Here is a 19029-nt window from a genome sequence, read left to right as displayed (position 1 = left end):
TATAAATATTGTTTGTTTTCACAGACAGGAATTTTTGACAGTATTTTACAAAGTGTTCGCAGGTCACAAGAATACCGCTTGTATATACAAGAGAATTTGAATTTAGGCGATGTTCCTTGTGTTTTATTTATTTTGTTTTATTTATTATTGTATAATTCTAGATTTAAGGTTCATTCATTATTAACAAAGGGGCACACACACTGAACAACTTTGTCACCATAGATAGTTTTTTTGAGAAGAGTGAGCAGACAATTTTATCCTCCCAAATACTCAAGCTCACTATCTATTTTTCATTCAGAGGAGGTACTTGAATGATGAAACTTGTGCATTGTCATTTAATAAAATCAGCATGTTTTGGAGCAAGGGGCTGGGTTAATTCAGAAAACATAGTTAATTTATTGTTGCCAACACTCTTTTACACCAAAGATACAAAGATATTGCCAAAGTGACATTGTTTAACAAGGATATTGTGCTCATCAGCAATGCTGTCTTACCTACGCACCTCTTAGAATATTTACACCTTAGTTCATTGTTTAACCACATCCCCGTGATTAGATATTAGTGATGTTGATTACTTGTACTTTGTTATTTTATACCATGTCGTATTCATGTAAATAATTGGCACAATAATGCAAGAATGAAGTGACCAATGCATGTATAAAATTGTTGGGTATTTCTGCATCTAAATAAAGATGGTTTTGATTAATTTGTGTCACATTGCGAGTCTTGTTCATGACAGGTTGCGACGTATCCGAATTGCAAAAATCGATGCTCATGCTGTTGATCACTGGAATGCCTGGTCAAAACTCGATTATTTACAGCAATTAAACAACAGGCAAACACACAAGACAGGTACGGACATCAGTTTGTCTAGTTTGTTAAACTGACATCAATGGGAGTATTTTACGTTTGCTTCCCACACTCTGTGCAAGTTGTGAGTGAAAATGGCAGAAAAATGCGAGGAAACTCGTTTGTGAAGTGCTGGTGACTCTGTGAGACGATCTGTCTTCACAATATTGATAACGAAGACATAGTCCACATTCACATTTAGATTGGGGATTGTTTGTTTCTATATTACCTCCCCATTTAACAACAGTGCAGCCATATCAGCAGTGGTCCAGACAATCCAGTGATTGAAAGCGTTAGCTTCAATTCATTGTGCGCAATGGTGATGTGATGCAATGGTGATGTGATGTCGGGTGTTGGATAATGCTACAAATGTCAATTTACCAGAAGCGAGATGAGTTTGACGGCCGTTTGCAGCTAATCTTCTGCCATGACGGAGACATCAGGGCCCGATTTCTTGAAACAAACTTAAGTTTTGACTCAAATTTCAAACTGAGTTTGACAATTTGAAACAGCTGAATTTTTAACTCAACTGCATTTTTAAAATAAGAAAGCCCAAACAACAATCTATCCACAAACTCAAATTGTCTACCATGTTTGAGTTTGATATCGATTTCAGTTCATTCTGGAAAATGCATTTTCTGTGTTTTCTCAGATTTGAGTCAAAACTCTAGTCAAAACTCAGACTTAAGTTTGTTTCGAGAAACTGGGGCCAGAAGGTTTGAGTGAGGGAGTTCTGTTTAACCAGGGAGAACAGACAGATTACCTCGGCTAAAACACACTTCACTTTTATGGTGTAGACATTTGCATACTAGTTATATTAAATTTAAGTGATGTCCTTGGTAAGTAGAAGTCATTTTAACAGGAAGTCGCTTGTCAGTAGAAGTTGTTTGTAAGTAGAAGTCTTTTGTGAACAGAAATAGTTTGCTTGGCTGCTATATCTTTGATCAGGGTGACATTCAGTTTATCCTACAGAGAGCCAAACAAGTTCCACGACTGAGAACATATTCTCAGCTTCAGAACATGCTGCCTGGACAGAAAACTGGTTTAGTTAAAAGTGAGGAAATAGTATTTTCATCTGTAGTGCAGGGGCTTATGTAGCAAAAATGCTTTCTGTGGGAAGTGCATGTTAATTTTTGGAACCACTGATAATTGTAATCAGTATTGCATATGGATTCAGAAAACCATGGTTCCATTTTTTCTGATGATTAACCATCAGTACCCATTAATCATGTTTGCATACCAATGTGAGAAAAACATATTTTTATAAACCTATCACAACATAGGCATGTAATATAGTATGACCAGAAATTATTGAGAATTTTAGGAATATGTTTAATTGGATTTCTAGTATAAACAACCTTGACCAGCTATCAAGTGCTTGGTTTCATTCAAGAGAGACAACTCCGTTAATCCTTTTTCATTAGTTTGTGAAGAGTTATCCCCCTTTGTTTACTTGCTAGCAGACAACATTTTCAGTGATCCTCAGTATGGATGATTTAGAGAAGAGGAAGTTGATTTTAGAGTATTATAACAAGGACATCAGATCAGCTTAAGTGATTTCAAGTAGAACAGGCATCCCTTTGTCCACTGTTTATCGTGTTTTGAAAAATATTGCAAATGGATATGGCATTGAGCCCCAGGGAGGCGCAGGTAGGCCCAGAAAATTGACTGTCGGTGACAGGAGGCGGCTTGGTATTCTTGTTTCTAAAAACAAAGGAAGGAGTTTAGAAAACTTAAGGCTGGATATGATTGATAGAGGAACTGTGGCTGTCTGTAAGGAGACAATTAGAACTGAGCTGCATGCAATGGGTTGGCAGAAACGTCGAGGAATTCCATCACCGATCATGAAACCTGAACAAAAGTGGAGAAGGTTGAACTGGTGCTTACAGCATAGAAATTTTAACTGGGACAATGTGATTTTCTCAGATGAAAGTTCTGTGTGGCTGTTTCCTAATACATTGAAATTCTGGACCAAACAAACTGAAAAACCTTTGTATCAGCGCCCAAAGTACAGTCCGAAATTTAACGTGTGGGGTGGCATATAGATCTGTGCTAGGGGCAACGCCCTCTGTGTATTTGAAGGGAATATGAACAGTGAGCGGTACACAGATATTCTCGAGGGACATTTACTTCCATCTGCTCACGTGTTCTATTGAAATGTTTGGTTTTTGCAGCAGGACAACGACCCAAAACAGCGTTCAAAGCATTCACAGGCCTGGTTTCAGACCCAAAATATGACATTATTAGATTGGCCAAGCTATAGCCCTGACCTAAATCCAATAGAAAATGTTTGGGGACTTATGAAGGAAAGTGTCAATAAGAAAAATCTGACAAATATTGCTGAAATGAAAGAAGAGGTGGTCCGATATTGGGACAGCATGGACCACGACTTTGAAGCCTGCATTGCTGCCCATGGTGACTTGACAAAATACTAACTGTTCACCTGTCTTTGAATCTGGAGTTATGTTCTGCTAATATTCACACTTAATATGTGAGTAATGAGTGAAAAAAATATAAAAATTACAATCTTTAAATTCTCAATAATTTCTGGTTATACTGTATATATTATGAAATGGGAGAATACATTAATTGAATAAATGGTTTCCATTAATATAGGCCAATACTTACAATGTTGGTGACCGATGAAGGAAAGACAATATTATTAAGACAATAATTTATATGATTATGTCATATTTTAAGTCACCAAATTGAAATTAGAAGCATATTATGTGGTTATCTCTATGTCATACATCATAAGCTGCCTTTTGATATGCTACATGACTATATTGTGATAGGTTTATGAAAACATGTTTTTCTTGAAATGGTGTCGCAAGCAATTTTGGGAACTCATAATTCTTTTTATTCAATCACCCCACAGTGACACTTATAGCAAACAGAAAAAACGGAATAATGTATTTCCTGAATCCATACACAATAGTGGTTACAATTAGTATTGGTTCCCAAAATTAACATGTAATTCCCACGGAATACACAAGCCCCTGCACTACCAGGGGAGCAGATAGACCATCAAATGGTCAGTGTTTGTGAACACAGCTGAATATATACTGATTGATCGCAGTTTTGTGCATGAAATCTGTGACCTCAGAAAACACTGTACAATATATACAAAGCGTTTGTATTTCACTCGTGATTGACGGACGAAACTCTACGTTATGCACAATAGGCCCGAGCTAATTGGTAGGGTAAGAAACAAACTGATTGTACAACTAAATGTGTGGTCCCTAACTTCCTGTACAGTTTATGCGAGTGGCCTAGGGTACCCATTCACCTATATACTTTGTAATAACGCGTTCGCAACTTTTTGGCCACCATCTGGTCATATACCACACGGGTACAATATGTGAAGCCCATTATTGGTGTCCTCCGCCTTGATATTGCTGGAATACATGTATTGCTTAAAGCGGCGTAAAACCCTATACAATAACTGCGTAGCCTAATTCCAAATAATACATACATAGAACCAAAACAGAAAGGTCAATATTTTGCTTTCCAAGGGTCTCCGTAAAATAACCTGAGAATTAATCCATCGAATTTTATTTACTTGGTCGCCAAAAATACAATTAAATGTGGACGTCCTTCCCACAAGCACGTCTTTCTCGGTTTTACAATCCATCCTTTCGGATTCATCAAATTCAGATACAATCTCCGATCGCTGATCAATATGTTTACACGTTGCTATGACAACTGACTTCTCGCTTAAGTGGCGCGAGCTGCCATTTACATGAAGATCATTTGTCACAGATATCGAACGCTTTCAATAACTATGAAAATCACTCCCTCGAGAAATGCCTGCTACGTCGCTACCTAACCAGTGCAACCAACACCTCATTCACATTAATTAATATTCTCTCACGGGGAGCCAGACGGCGTTGGGATGGGGCGCCATTTTGAAGGTGCAAATATGGTGGCGAGTGTCAAGATGTTACGAAGTATCGGGTGTGTGTTACTTCACTGCCACCTAGTGGTGACGCAGACAACAACAGGCCTTAACGAGGTACAGTCATATTCGCCAACACGCTGTACATTTGAGTGTCGCATTATCGACCAAACCTGGTGTAGCTACCGTTAATACCCAACAGTTTATTTCACGTTTTCGAAATGTTTCATAGCCTTTGTCAGTTTTGAGTAACTATTTGCGAAAATATTCTCTCTATCAGTGTATATTACTTTGCGATTATGTGTATCTTATGCGTTTATTTAGTCACAAAAGGTTTGTGCGCTGTCATTAAGTTCATTCGCTGACTTGGTTGACACATGTCATCGTATCAAATTGCGTAGATCGATGCTCCTTCTATTGATCACTGGATTGTCTGGTCCAGACTCGATTATTTACAGACCGCTGCCATATAACTGGAATATTACTGAAAGCGGCATTAACAATACACAAACAAACAAGAGGAGTGGTTCACAATGGAACAAGTTGGTGCCAATCTGTCCGAAAGGGTATCTACGATTTATTACTTAATTCATAAGTACACCTATAGGTGCATGGCAGTTATCTTCAGTAATTCCTGCTGGGAATATTCGACTTCATTCTGGCTTATACACCCCTATAATTCCACTGTTTTCAATGTTTGCGAGCAGGTGCTTGGCGATGTCACTTTCTGGCCGAGCATTTTCGCTAATAACAACAATGACATCACCCATTGTCAATGACGTCATACAAATAACAAAAATGACATCACCCATTGTCCATGACGTCATCGCAAATAACAAAAATGACATCTCCCGTTGTCAATGACGTCATCGCAAATAACAAAAATGACATCACCCATTGTTAATGACGTCATTCCACTTCGTAAAGATGATTTTCAGCTGAATTAAGCCTATGCTGGCCAAGTGTTTGTGATGGTGTTTTCACTAAGGATGTAATGAGAATGAAATTCTATGGGTTTATAAATGATCCCCTTTTACTCGGAATTACGACATGTGCCCTTCTTGAAAAAATGCTGACAGTCGTAATTACAAAATGACACCTGATACAGCTAATACCTAATTCGCGGTATAGCCTGTAGGTAAATCTGAGTATACACTAGGGATTATATATGTAAGATGCAATTACATTTCCGGTGTTACCGCGAGTCAGGATGACATTGTCATACAGGTGATCCTGAGGCGTTACACGTGACCCATCTGCATATGTCTCTTGCCGCAGCACGTGCAGATGAAACACGTGACTCGGATATAAACGGCTACCTCTAGTGCAGCACGACATGGGTTTTAGTACCAGAAGACTGAGATCTTCGTGCCATGGTATGACTTCTTGGCGCTGCAAGACGTGCCTTTATTAAGTATCCAGTGTCTGAAACTGCGTTTAGCCGTTAGGGAGGAGATATAGCAATTATGCTTAAGCGAGTGCTTAAAAGTCTATGATAAAGTTGTCGATTGTTGTAGGGCCATAGGACATGACTTACATCCAGCCAGGTAACTTTAAGTTTAAGCGTTCCTAGTAATGGTGGCGTTCACTTACAATTTAATCCTCATTAATATTATCTTAATTTTAATTTCTTGTATGGGCACTGAAGAGGGAATTAACTAATTAGAATGGCCTACCTTTCGCATTCAGCTCTACAAACTTAACACAAGACCTTTTGACGAAATTTGTGAAGCTTTGCCACGAAAGAAATTGGCAAAACAATGCTGAGTGGTCAAGGGTGTCTAATCTCAGTGACCTGTCACCTGAATAGGAATTGCTATAGAGTAAGTCCAGCGATGTTGGGAGTTTTCAGTATTTGTTTGCTAAATATAGCCTGCGACATCGCATTTTATAGCAAGCCCCAGTTTATGAAAGAGATTATATTTTAGAATTTTAGTAATTTGTGGATACGGTCAAATTTGACCAAATCTTATGGATATTCAAACACGCTGGTACTTGTCAAATTAAAATGGAAAAGTGAGTGATTCATGTTTTACGTTGCTTTTGGAATAATCCATAACATATCTTGGTGCACTTATAGAACACAATACCGGATCAACGCAAATATTTTATTCGAGAATTAGTCAAAATATACTCTTTTTTGAAGAGGACATGTCACAAAAATATTCTCTTATGTATTTATTTATACCTTAACATGATTAATAGTATGCTTAATGAAAGAGAAGGGCTGGATTTCGTGTATATGATGTGGTGTGGTGTGGTGTGGTGTGGTGGTGGTGGTGGTGGTGGTGGTGGTGGTGTATGGGGTGGATGCGGGCGGTGGTTATTATAGCTAACGTGATTTATCAGTTAGTGGCTACCCTTATCATACAACGACAATGCCTCATTTTACATAAATCATAAAACATTTATATATTTAAAAATCCGAATCCTAATCCGTTTCCCCATTCCTCCGCGTGCCGTCAGGACTATTATCTTCATACGCAATCGCATTTTACGACAACCTGAGGGTTTTAGAAAACCCATGATTGTCTTAAGAGGCAACAAACGGGATCAGATGGCCAGGACCCTGAACTTAATGGATTCGATCATCGCATTCAAATTGAGTAGATCGATGCTGGTTATGTGAAACTGGACCATCTGGTCCATACATACGCAGCCACAAAGCAGGAAAATTGCTGAGTGTGGCGTCAAACAACACGCTAACAAACAAAATAACCTATTTCTGGCCTGGAAAACCGACGGACATGAACACAAGGTACTGATGCCTATCGGATCCTGGTCTTCCTACAGGGCCGTAACTCCTCAGGGAAAACCCCAGGTAAATCCACAAAGGACAGTAGGCTAATACCAGAGACCATATAATAGATGGTCTCTGCTAATACCTACTCGTATACGAAACCCTGGCTTCGTGCGCGTGTGCTAACGCCGGAGAGTAAAACAGTGAAGAGACATAAAATCACCCACACGCCACAGCGATATCTCCGCTTTTATAAATGATCACAATCTGTGAAATTTTAAAATCAAATCTGGTTCAGACAATCCAGTGATTTCAGCAACAATATTTGGCGGAAATCTTTTCAAAACGTACATTTTCATGGATCCAAAGACACAACAAACCATAAAACGCTTGTTAGTCTTTTTAAAAAACTAGAGACCTTACATATTTTCCTATATCATTCGTAGCACCCCGTGCCGTCAGAACTACTATCCAAATATCACAGGAAGAAACTTGTTTATAGAAAACCCTCTCAAACCATGATTGTCTCCTCATAAAACCATCATAGTTTCTGTGTAGATGTTAACACCGTTATTTACTGTCGACGTTTTTGTGTAGATGTTAACACCGTTATTTGCTGACGGCGTTTCTGTGTAGATGCTAACACCGTTATTTGCTGACGGCGTTTTTGTGTAGATGTTAACACCGTTATTTGCTGACGACGTTTTTGTGTAGATGTTAACACCGTTATTTGCTGACGACGTTTTGTGTAGATGCTAACACCGTTATTTGCTGACGGCGTTTTTGTGTAGATGTTAACACCGTTATTTGCTGACGACGTTTTTGTGTAGATGCTAACACCGTTATTTGCTGACGACGTTTTGTGTAGATGTTAACACCGTTATTTGCTGACGGCGTTTTTGTGTAGATGCTAACACCGTTATTTGCTGACGACGTTTTTGTGTAGATGTTAACACCGTTATTTGCTGACGGCGTTTTTGTGTAGATGCTAACACCGTTATTTGCTGACGGCGTTTTGTGTAGATGCTAACACCGTTATTTGCTGACGGCGTTTTGTGTAGATGCTAACACCGTTGTTTGCTGACACCGTTTTTGTGTATTTGCTGACGACGATGTAGATGCTAACACCGTTATTTGCTGACGACGTTTTGTGTAGATGTTAACACCGTTATTTGCTGACGGCGTTTTTGTGTAGATGCTAACACCGTTATTTGCTGACGACGTTTTTGTGTAGATGCTAACACCGTTATTTGCTGACGACGGTTTTGTGTAGATGCTAACACCGTTATTTGCTGACGACGTTTTTGTGTAGATGCTAACACCGTTATTTGCTGACGACGGCGTTTTTTGTAGAGATGCTAACAGATTTGCTGAACAGATGTTAACATTTGCTGACGACGTTTTTGTGTAGATGTTAACACCGTTATTTGCTGACGGCGTTTCTGTGTAGATGCTAACACCGTTATTTGCTGACGACGTTTTTGTGTAGATGTTAACACCGTTATTTGCTGACGACGTTTTTGTGTAGATGCTAACACCGTTATTTGCTGACGACGTTTCTGTGTAGATGCTAACACCGTTATTTGCTGACGACGTTTTTGTGTAGATGCTAACACCGTTATTTGCTGACGACGTTTTTGTGTAGATGCTAACACCGTTATTTGCTGACGTTTTTGTGTAGATGACCCTTATTTGCTGACGACGTTTTTGTGTAGATGCTAACACCGTTATTTGCTGACGACGTTTTGTGTAGATGCTAACACCGTTATTTGCTAACCAAAACGTCGCATCTATTGCAATATAGAAGTTATCCATAAAAAGTGTCCCTCTTCCTCATACCAGCTTCTAAATGCCACTTAAATAAGTATCTATTTCTGTTTCTGTTGCAGGTGAACAAAGCCCAAATAAACAGCGACAACGGAGTTTCCATAGAAACCAAGGTGTTAGGCCCCTCCGTGTGTGGCACCTCGTGTTCGCGATAGCGTCATTCCTGTTGATGATCAGTGAGTATAGGTGTTTCTAACCCCCCTTGGTATAGTGGATATACAGTAGTTGGCCATAAGTGAGTCACCATTAGTGAAATTCCCACAGACTTGCATGTTAATTAACTCTTGCAAGAATAATTTTCATAAATTTAAATTCGGTTGAATTGCTTTCAATACTTACCTACCAGCTGGAAATCATCTCAGCTACATACACATAATTTCCATTCAATTTTCCGATGATTATTAAGAAAACTGCAACATATATTAGACATACTAATCAGGTTTAACATGGCTGTCTATGGGATAGATTAAAGTTGTACTTATATATGGTGCTTAATCAGGTGTCATTCGATAACTAATCAACGGAAAGATGAAAGACAGTTATGTACACGTAGCTGAAGATGATTTCCAAATGTTTGCAAAATATCAAAATAAAACGACTTCTAATCAATTTATGAAAATTATTCTTGCAACAGTTAATTAACATGTAAGTCTATGGAAATTTCAGTAATGATGACTCACTTATGGCCAACTACTGTAGCTTCCGGAGGGTGGAAGATCGGTGACATAACAAGAGACGTTATATGGTGGTACAGTCCGTTTGATTTCATTTGAGACAAATGAATTGCTCACTAACACAAAATCTAATAATTGCAACAAAACCAAATTTTGCACAGTCACATGAAATCGACAGACCAACTCTGATGATTTGTCTCATAATTTTGGACACCCGAATAAAAAAGCTGTTTAACAAACGATCATTATTTTCTGGTCACCTTTCGTTTTTTTTTTTTACGCGGGGGGACCACTTGCCGGTAGAACAGCCAGGTAATCAACAAGCATGTGTAGTGAAATTGCAATTTCATACGTGCAACTCTGGTTGTTCTACCGGTAGTCGACCGCCTCCGTGGTGTAGTGGTTAGAGCGTCCGCCCGGAGAGCGGAAGGTCGCGGGTTCGATCCCCGACCGCGTCATACCAAAAGACGTTAAAATATGGTACTTGTTGGTCCCTGCCTGGCGCTCGGCATTAATGGGTACAACAAGGACTGGTCGGCTCGGAGTCAGTATACTGTGTCTGAGTGGGGTATTCATGCTTCACTGCGGCATGGTATCTCAGTGAGCTAGCACTATAAAACCAGCTTCAGTCTGGGCTAGTACAAGCAGCCGCACATACACATACACACGCATGCACGTCGTCATATGAGCGAAATATTCACAGAAAAATGTCACAGACACATGGGTGACGCTCGGCATGTGTTTTTGCTCTGAATTTGAGTTATAGGGCCTGTGAGCCCAACACCTTTTGATCTTGCCTTCGACGCATTTAATTAGAACATTCTTACCCATAAAGCTTTTCAGTATGCTCGCACTCACTACACATCACAGCACAGAATATAGATTTAGCAACCAGTTTTGTTTTCTCTATGCGTCTGCATTGTTTGCTTTTTGATATTCCAGCCACAATCGTCTGCTGCTGTTGCGACTTCCGGATTCCCAGAACGAGGCAGGAAATTGAAGAAAGTTACAAGAAGAGGGTAGATAACTCTAACTACATCAAATACCTGGATCACCTCCCAGAGAATGTACTCAAGAATAGACCTAAAGGTAGACACATGTTTCTAAAGCCAGAACCTTACATTCACTCTGAAGATAGACTCAGCGGTTGTGCGAGCCCTGTGACCGGCCATGCTGGTGGTGGCGATGGCACCACAGCACAATACTTTTCATGAAGAAGACATTTCCCGTGGTTTATTATTTAAGATAATAACTTTTTAACTAACTTATTTTTTGGCCATAAGTGATGTATAGACTGACCGGCTGATTGGTCGATGAAGCCACTACTTATTTCACTCGTAAAAACAACTTTTTCAAGTTACAGACGAAATACACCAATCATAGTGGTTAAAGCCTTCGCTTGTTCGATTCCCCATATGGGCACAATGTGCGACTTGTTTTGTGCCCATGATGTCCAGCACCAGATAGAGACAAGACGATGCCACCTTTAAACGTCTTGGGGCGGTGGGATAGCCTAGTGGTTAAAGCGTTCGCTCGTCACGCCGAAGGCCCGGGTTCGAATCCCCACATGGGTACAATGTGTGAAGCCCATTTCTGGTGTCCCCCGCCGTGATATTGCTGGAAGATTGCTAAAAGCGGCGTAAAACCATACTCAGTCAGTCAGTTTTAACGTCTTTGGGTAGTCGGGGCTGTAGGAGAGCCTAGTATTTGCCTACAGCAGTTTAACATGGATATCAGACTCCGACTGCATCCTAGCCGACCAGTCGACTTGTTTTGTCCCCATAATGGCTAACGACAGGCAGGGACAAGGTGTTATCTTTAAACGTCTTTGTGTACGGGGCTGTGGGGTAGCCTAGTAGTTAAAACGTTCGCTCATCATGGGTACCATGTGTGAAGCTCATTTCTGGTGTCCCCCGTCGTGATATTACTGAAATATTGTATTGCTTAAAGCGGCGTAAAACCAAACTTATTAAGCGGCGTAAAACCAAATTCACTCACTCTGGCCGTAGTGGGCACACATCTTCCGCAATCGACACCGTCAACATATCATGTCCGTTGCAGGTCGAGGCAATAGAAGCAATACAGAAGAGGAATCACCCCCCGAAAGACCCAAAAGAACATCACGAGTCGCAGATTCCTCTCAGAACGTTGGTATCAAGACAAAACTTACCAAGGGGGGACAACTCGCCGTGGCTACACCTCTTGCTGCACATCCCGTGGGTGTGATGGAAGCCATGTCGAAGATGAGAAGAAACGGTGAGTTTTAAGACAGGGCGATCCACATACTGACGTGGGTTGATGGTATTTGATGTTTAACGCCACCATATTAATGAAATCGAAATATGAGGTTGCCATCGACCACTCATTCCAAGAGCTGCTTAATCCCAACACGTGGCCAAATATTATAATGCAAACTTTAGCGTGATTTTTGTTTCTCTCCACACATTCATAACTCGTTATGACAACCGCGCTGAAAGGGAGCATGTCCGTGATGTCACGTGTCACTTTAAGTCTTACGTCCTTTTGGGATCGCTCGATGACTTCCTTTAATAACAACTCGACTTCTCTTCCACCGTCTCATGAAGGTATACAGTAGCCAAAGGGCTTTCATGCCTCCGTGTCTGGTATCAGTGTATCAGTATGTGTTAAATGTCAATCAGAAGTTATGTGAACCGTTATCCCCCAAAATGACACGATACTCAGTGATCTGATGCCACGTTTTATACTAAGACACTGTCCTTGTGTTGACACATGGGTGAAAATCAAATAAATGTGAACGTTGGGCGCAGAGAGTATTTGGTGCGTGACCCAAAAACGTTTCTAGCGTTTCCTCCCCCCAACACTGAAGCACGTGTTGCTTTTTTCGAAACATTGTCCAACCAGCAGCGAATGGATACCCGGTAGGTTGACACTTAACCTTTCAGTGCCAAGGGAGCTGAGAATATACATCAAGCGCACACCGACTAACTGTCCGGGGTTGAAATATTGTAGTACCTGGGTGAATGGGATGTGGCGCTCTATACATGGACTTGTAATGATTACAACGATAACAACAACCACAACAACAACAGCAGCTGCCTTTACTCATACAACGTCTACTACTACATGTGTAGATGTTATTTTCTCAGTTTCAGTTGGGTTGAATGACATGGAAACATATATTTAGTGCCAGTCTGCCAGTCTAAACACGATTTATTGTCAGATGATGCTTACATCTACGTAGATCATACTTTACTCTTACGTAAATGATACTTACATCTACGTAAATTACTTTACGTAGAATGTTTTAGTTTTACGTACCGGTAAATTACTTGCATCTACGTAGATTATACTTTTTTACGTAAACGATACTTTACATCTACGTAAATGATACTTACATCTACGTAGAGTATTTCTTTTACGTAAATGAATATGATTTACTTTACTTTTACATAAGTGATTTTCACATCTACGTAGATCATACTTTACTCTTACGTAAATGATGCTTACATCTACGTAGATTATAATTTACTTTTACGTAATTGATGCTTACATCTACGAAGATTATAATTTACTTTACGTAAATGATGCTTAAATCTACGAAGATTATATTTACATTTACGTAAATGATGCTTACATCTACGAAGATTATAATTAACTCTTACGTAAATGATACTTACATCTACGTAGATTATAATTTACTTTTACGTAAATGATGCTTACATCTACGAAGATTATAATTTACTTTTACGTAAATGATACTTACATCTACGAAGATTATAACTTTACTTTTACGTAAATGATGCTTACATCTACGAAGATTATAATTTACTTTTACGTAATTGATGCTTACATCTACGAAGATTATAATTTACTTTTACGTAAATGATGCTTACATCTACGAAGATTATATTTACTTTTACGTAAATGATGCTTACATCTACGTAGATTATAATTTACTTTTACGTAAATGATGCTTACATCTACGAAGATTATAATTTACTTTTACGTAAATGATACTTACATCTACGAAGATTATAATTTACTTTTACGTAAATGATGCTTACATCTACGAAGATTATACTTTTACTTTTACGTAAATGATGCTTACATCTACGAAGATTATAATTTACTTTTTAAACGTACATCTTCGTAATGATGCTTACATCTACGTAGATTATACTTTACTTTTACGTAAATGATGCTTACATCTACGAAGATTATAATTTACTTTTACGTAAATGATGCTTAAATCTACGAAGATTATAATTTACTTTACGTAAATGATGCTTACATCTACGAAGATTATATTTTACTTTTACGTAAATGATGCTTACATCTACGAAGATTATAATTTACTTTACGTAAATGATGCTTACATCTACGAAGATTATAATTTACTTTTACGTAAATGATGCTTACATCTACGAAGATTATAATTTACTTTTACGTAAATGATGCTTAAATCTACGAAGATTATAATTTACTTTTACGTAAATGATACTTACATCTACGAAGATTATACTTTACTTTTATGTAGACTATAGGTATAACTACGTACATGACATTATTATCTACTTAGGACAAGGTATAATTTCTATCCAGTTATCGACTTTGGTAAGCATAGTTTTTCGAATAATCGACAATAGTTCCGGTCTGGCTAAATTAATATCTGGACACATTTTTGGGGCTTTATATTGTGTCTTTATTGTGGAACTTTCAAAACACTCAGTAAAGTAACTCTTAATTTAAATGTGTAGTTTTGTTAAATGAATTTATTTGAATTTATTTCTATTTTAACGCTGAAAGTTGTGAAAATACTGAACAGTCCAAATGACAATAAACGAATATACACTACTCACACTTTGCTCATAATCACGAAAGTTCCCAACTTTACTTAAACATAGCTTTATAATTTGAAATTGTATCCATTTAAAACTAGATAAATAATGATATGGTAACTCCTCTTTAGGCAAACAGCAAACTTTAATCTAACATTATGCACTTGATACATGAGTAACCATAAAAATGGTTTTCATGGCACCAATCAACCATTTTGCAAATCATGGAACGAGTCATTGACAAGTACACATCACCTGTCAATAGCAGGTATGGGATCCACAAGATGCAGTGACATACTGAAACCTAGGATCCATGCTTACAATAAGCTTAGATATTTAAACCAAATTAGACCCCACATCATAGCTTTCTTTTGAATCAATGATTTGATAATTAGCAAAATGTGAATAGTATAAACTAAATTAATATCCAACTGAAGTCAGACAGTATCACTGTCTGTGTAGCGATATGTGCAATGATAATATCACATAACATGGAGATATACTTATAGATGATAAAAGAATAGAATCTAGCGCAAATACTTTTCCGTAGTGTTTTTTTAGCTCACCTTTATCACGGTCTACCGTGGAAGAACTGACATGCACTGTAAAATATAGTATGACCAGAAATTATTGAGAATTTTAGGAATATGTTTAATTGGATTTCTAGTATAAACAACCTTGACCAGCTATCAAGTGCTTGGTTTCATTCAAGAGAGACAACTCCGTTAATCCTTTTTCATTAGTTTGTGAAGAGTTAACCCCCCTTGTTTACTTGCAAGCAGACGACATTGTACAATCAAGGGTGTGGGGTAGCCTAGTGGTTAAAGCATTCTCACGTCACGCCGAAGACCTGGGTTCGATTCCCCACATGGGTACAATGTGTGAAGCCCATTTTTGGTGTTCCCCGCCGTGATACTGTGGAATATTGGCTTATTGCTAAAAGCGGAGTAAAACCAAACTCACTAAAAACATCCCCAAATCCTGCTTCCATGGAGTATGCCAAAATCCGTGTACTTATTTCCGCTTTCAGTAGGCCGGCCAAAAACACATGTTGAGGTACTGGGAACCCGATAAATGTACATAGATTCATTTAAGTAATATGCATATCAGTGCTCTTTTAGAGTGAGTTAGTGAGTTGAAAGTTTACATCGCATCGACATTATTGCAGCTGTAGTGTTTGCCAGGGCAGGGTTCCTCATATCACAGATGAGAGACACGTCTTGACAGTCCCATACCTTATTTATTTATGACTTTCCGCTTCCGGTCACACAGATAATACTAGTGCTTATTATCACCAATACACTGTGAAATAGAAGTTTCTCACACTTTGAAACATATAATCATAACTTTTTGAATTATCATAACATTTTGATTTGATAAGTTAAACGTCACTCGTCATATTTACAATTATGCACCCATGAAAGCCGAATACTGTGACAATTCAGAATTTCACCGCAACAAATGAAATTCATTGATTGTTAAAGTCGGCAATTACCGAACATCTTTGTATATGTCCAAGCTATTTTTATGGATTAAACTTCTTTTTTAATTTCTCTCACGACGTTTCGAGACCATTCCAGGTCCCTTCATCAGGTGAACTGGCAGTTAGGACTATGACATAGTGATTAAAATTAAAAAAGAAGTTTAATCCATAAAAATATCTTGGACATCAATGTACAACTTCTAAATGCCACTGAAAGACATCTTTGTATATCTTCTATCAGTACTTTTTTAAATCTTAGCCTACAACTCTTAATCTACGATGCCACAGTGTCCAAACATTCTCTACGACCTCTAAAAACCTGCTGCCGAACAATCTTCCCCACCGTCACCTCATGTCACATCAACCAGCCAATGAGCCCCGTCTCCAGCGACCTATCCGGCGCGTGGGTGGGTGACATTGTGCCGATCACGTGGAAATAAATCTTGAGCTTCATTTAATCTTCCACTTAATCGGATCCTAATTACTAAGCCGAAGGGTTGATTGATCCGGTAGGACTAGCCACGTTTGGTCGTCAACTCATCCCGTCTCTCAACACACAATCTGCAAGTGCTGCTAATAATAGCCCAAAACTGCAGGCCTTCAAAATTACTGTACGTGCAGACCCTCGTTCATCCGGACATCGTTTTGAAAGAGTATGTATCAACGATGTCGTTTTGAAGTATGATTATCATTATCAGTGTCACTGTGATAATTATATTATGAGTTGTGTCATTACGGTAGATATTCAACTGGGTTGTGTGAAGAGGTAGTAGTTGTGAAGAGTTTCGTCCCTTGGGCGTGTCCGAATCCGAAACGATCGTGGGTTCAATTCCCTCATTACTTCTTATTGCTTGGCGTTTACTACAGTGGTAAACATCACATTGTAGACCAGCTTCACCTCGAGCTTTCCTCCTGCATTTAGCTGAAACTAAATTCTCTCACTCATTGACTGCCGCACTCAGCAATATTCCAGCTATATGGCAGCGGTCTGTAAATAATCGAGTCTGTACCAGACAATCCAGTGATCAACAGCATGAGCATCGATGTGCGCAATTGGGAACCGATGACATGTGTCAACCAAGTCAGCAAGCCTGACCATCCGATCCCGTTGGTCGCCTCTTACGACAAGCATGGGTTACTGAAGGCCAATATTCTAACCCAGACGTTCACGGGTTAGAGCGTTCGCTCGTGACGCGAAGACCAGGGTTCGATTCCCCACATGGGTACAATGTGTGAAGCCTATTTCTGGTGTCCCCCGATGGAATATTGTCAAAAGCTGCTTTAAGCAGAGTAAAACTTCACACACTCACTAACCGGAATCAAGAAAGGCAGTAATTTGATGAAATTGGACTGGGCGGGGACCGATTGAAGTCCTGTCTGGTTTGATTACTCCATGGTCTCCAAGGAAATTAGGGCAGGGACGATACGATACTGACCGCCATCACATATTGCTGAGAGAACTTTAGAGAAGAAACCTGTAGGATTTCCAGTTCAAGAGCTTGCTTGGTCTCGTCCATGTGAATGACTCGTAGTGTAGCATCCTATTGTAGTTCGTTGGGTTCATCTAAGTTGTCAACCAACTACCACATGAGAACCAAGATTACTCTTCTTTGAGTGATGCAGAATGGTCTTTTCCGTAGTGTACATCTAGCCAGGGTTGGTTCAACTCCGAGGTGAGGTGAGGTGAGGTGAGGTTAACGTTGCGTTCAAGATTCTTGTATGGCGACGTACACTACGGGAATGACTAAACGTGCGTGCGTGCGTGCGTGCGTGCGTGCGTGCGTGCGTGTACTCTTACGAGTTCACTCTGTTGTTTTATAGTGCTTGCCTACAACAGTTTAACATGGATATCACAGTCAGACTGCGTACCCGTGAAGGTCCGGGTTAGAATACTGATCTTCAGTAACCCATGCTTGTCGTAAGAGGCGACTAACGGGATCGGGCGGCCAGGCTCGCTGACTTGGTTGACACATGTCATCGGTTCCCAATTGCGCAGATCGATGTTCATGCTATGCTGTTGATCACCGGATTGTCTGGTCCAGACTCGATTATTTACAGATCGCCGCCATATAGCTGGAATATTGCTGAGTGCGGCGTAAAACTACACTCACTCACTCACAGTCAGACTGCATTTTAGCCGACCAGTCGACCTGTTTTGTCCCCATAATGTCCTGGCCCAGACAGTGACAAGACGATGCCACCTTCAAACGTACGTCTTCGGATACGTGGCGGTGGGGCTTAGCGGTTCGGCGTTCGCTCGTCACTCACTCTTTGTGTGCGACTCAGCTGGGGTTTGAACCACCGGCGTTCCGCTCTCCGGTCAGACATCCTATCCACTTGACTGTTATCAGCTGCAACCTTGACCTCTGTGGTTTTTACCCACTGAATGTTCCGCGTCAAACCTCCCTCGATAACACACTCACTTTTCTCTGTGATAAAACATTTAACAATGTTGCATCCTTTGAACGAACAAGGAATGAAAAATGGTATCAAAGGAATTCAAATTAAATCTCATTCCAAATTAGATATTCGAGTGAAACGATCGATTTGTGAAGCCGGTGCCGTGCGCAAAATGTAGCAGCCTTCACTGTCATAGGTTTAAACTGAAAGTAACTGACATTTTCTTCAAGCGGGCCCAAGGACCATTAAGCACTGGTTTGCAAAGGCAAGAAACCCTTCAGTCACACAATATTTAAATACATAACAGTTGAATTCACATTATGCCACATTCCGTAACG

General features: G+C 39.5%; 1 protein-coding gene and 1 long non-coding RNA gene across 2 annotated transcripts in view; one reads left to right on the top strand and one right to left on the bottom strand.

Moving 5' to 3' along the window:
* The window catches only part of LOC124260567, a 21598-nt gene extending 6728 nt beyond the window's left edge, over positions 1–14870 (bottom strand). Inside the window, exons 1-2 of the long non-coding RNA XR_006894124.1 lie at positions 14823–14870; positions 11288–11290 (exon numbers count right to left, since the gene is read on the bottom strand). This is a non-coding gene — a long non-coding RNA (uncharacterized LOC124260567). The remainder of the gene's footprint in view (positions 1–11287; positions 11291–14822) is intronic.
* Positions 4727–19029, top strand: part of LOC124260566 — a 27068-nt gene continuing 12765 nt past the window's right edge. Inside the window, exons 1-4 of the mRNA XM_046694890.1 lie at positions 4727–4864; positions 9377–9490; positions 10931–11077; positions 12050–12244. Coding sequence (XP_046550846.1) covers positions 9484–9490; positions 10931–11077; positions 12050–12244 — 349 coding nt within the window. The 5' untranslated portion in view covers positions 4727–4864; positions 9377–9483. The remainder of the gene's footprint in view (positions 4865–9376; positions 9491–10930; positions 11078–12049; positions 12245–19029) is intronic.

Source organism: Haliotis rubra, unplaced genomic scaffold (genome assembly GCF_003918875.1).
Source record: "Haliotis rubra isolate DU_JTF1 unplaced genomic scaffold, ASM391887v1 Scf77, whole genome shotgun sequence".
Lineage (NCBI taxonomy): Eukaryota > Metazoa > Mollusca > Gastropoda > Lepetellida > Haliotidae > Haliotis > Haliotis rubra.
The sequence above is the reverse complement of the archived record's forward strand: the minus strand, read 5'-3'. Positions and strand labels throughout refer to the sequence as shown.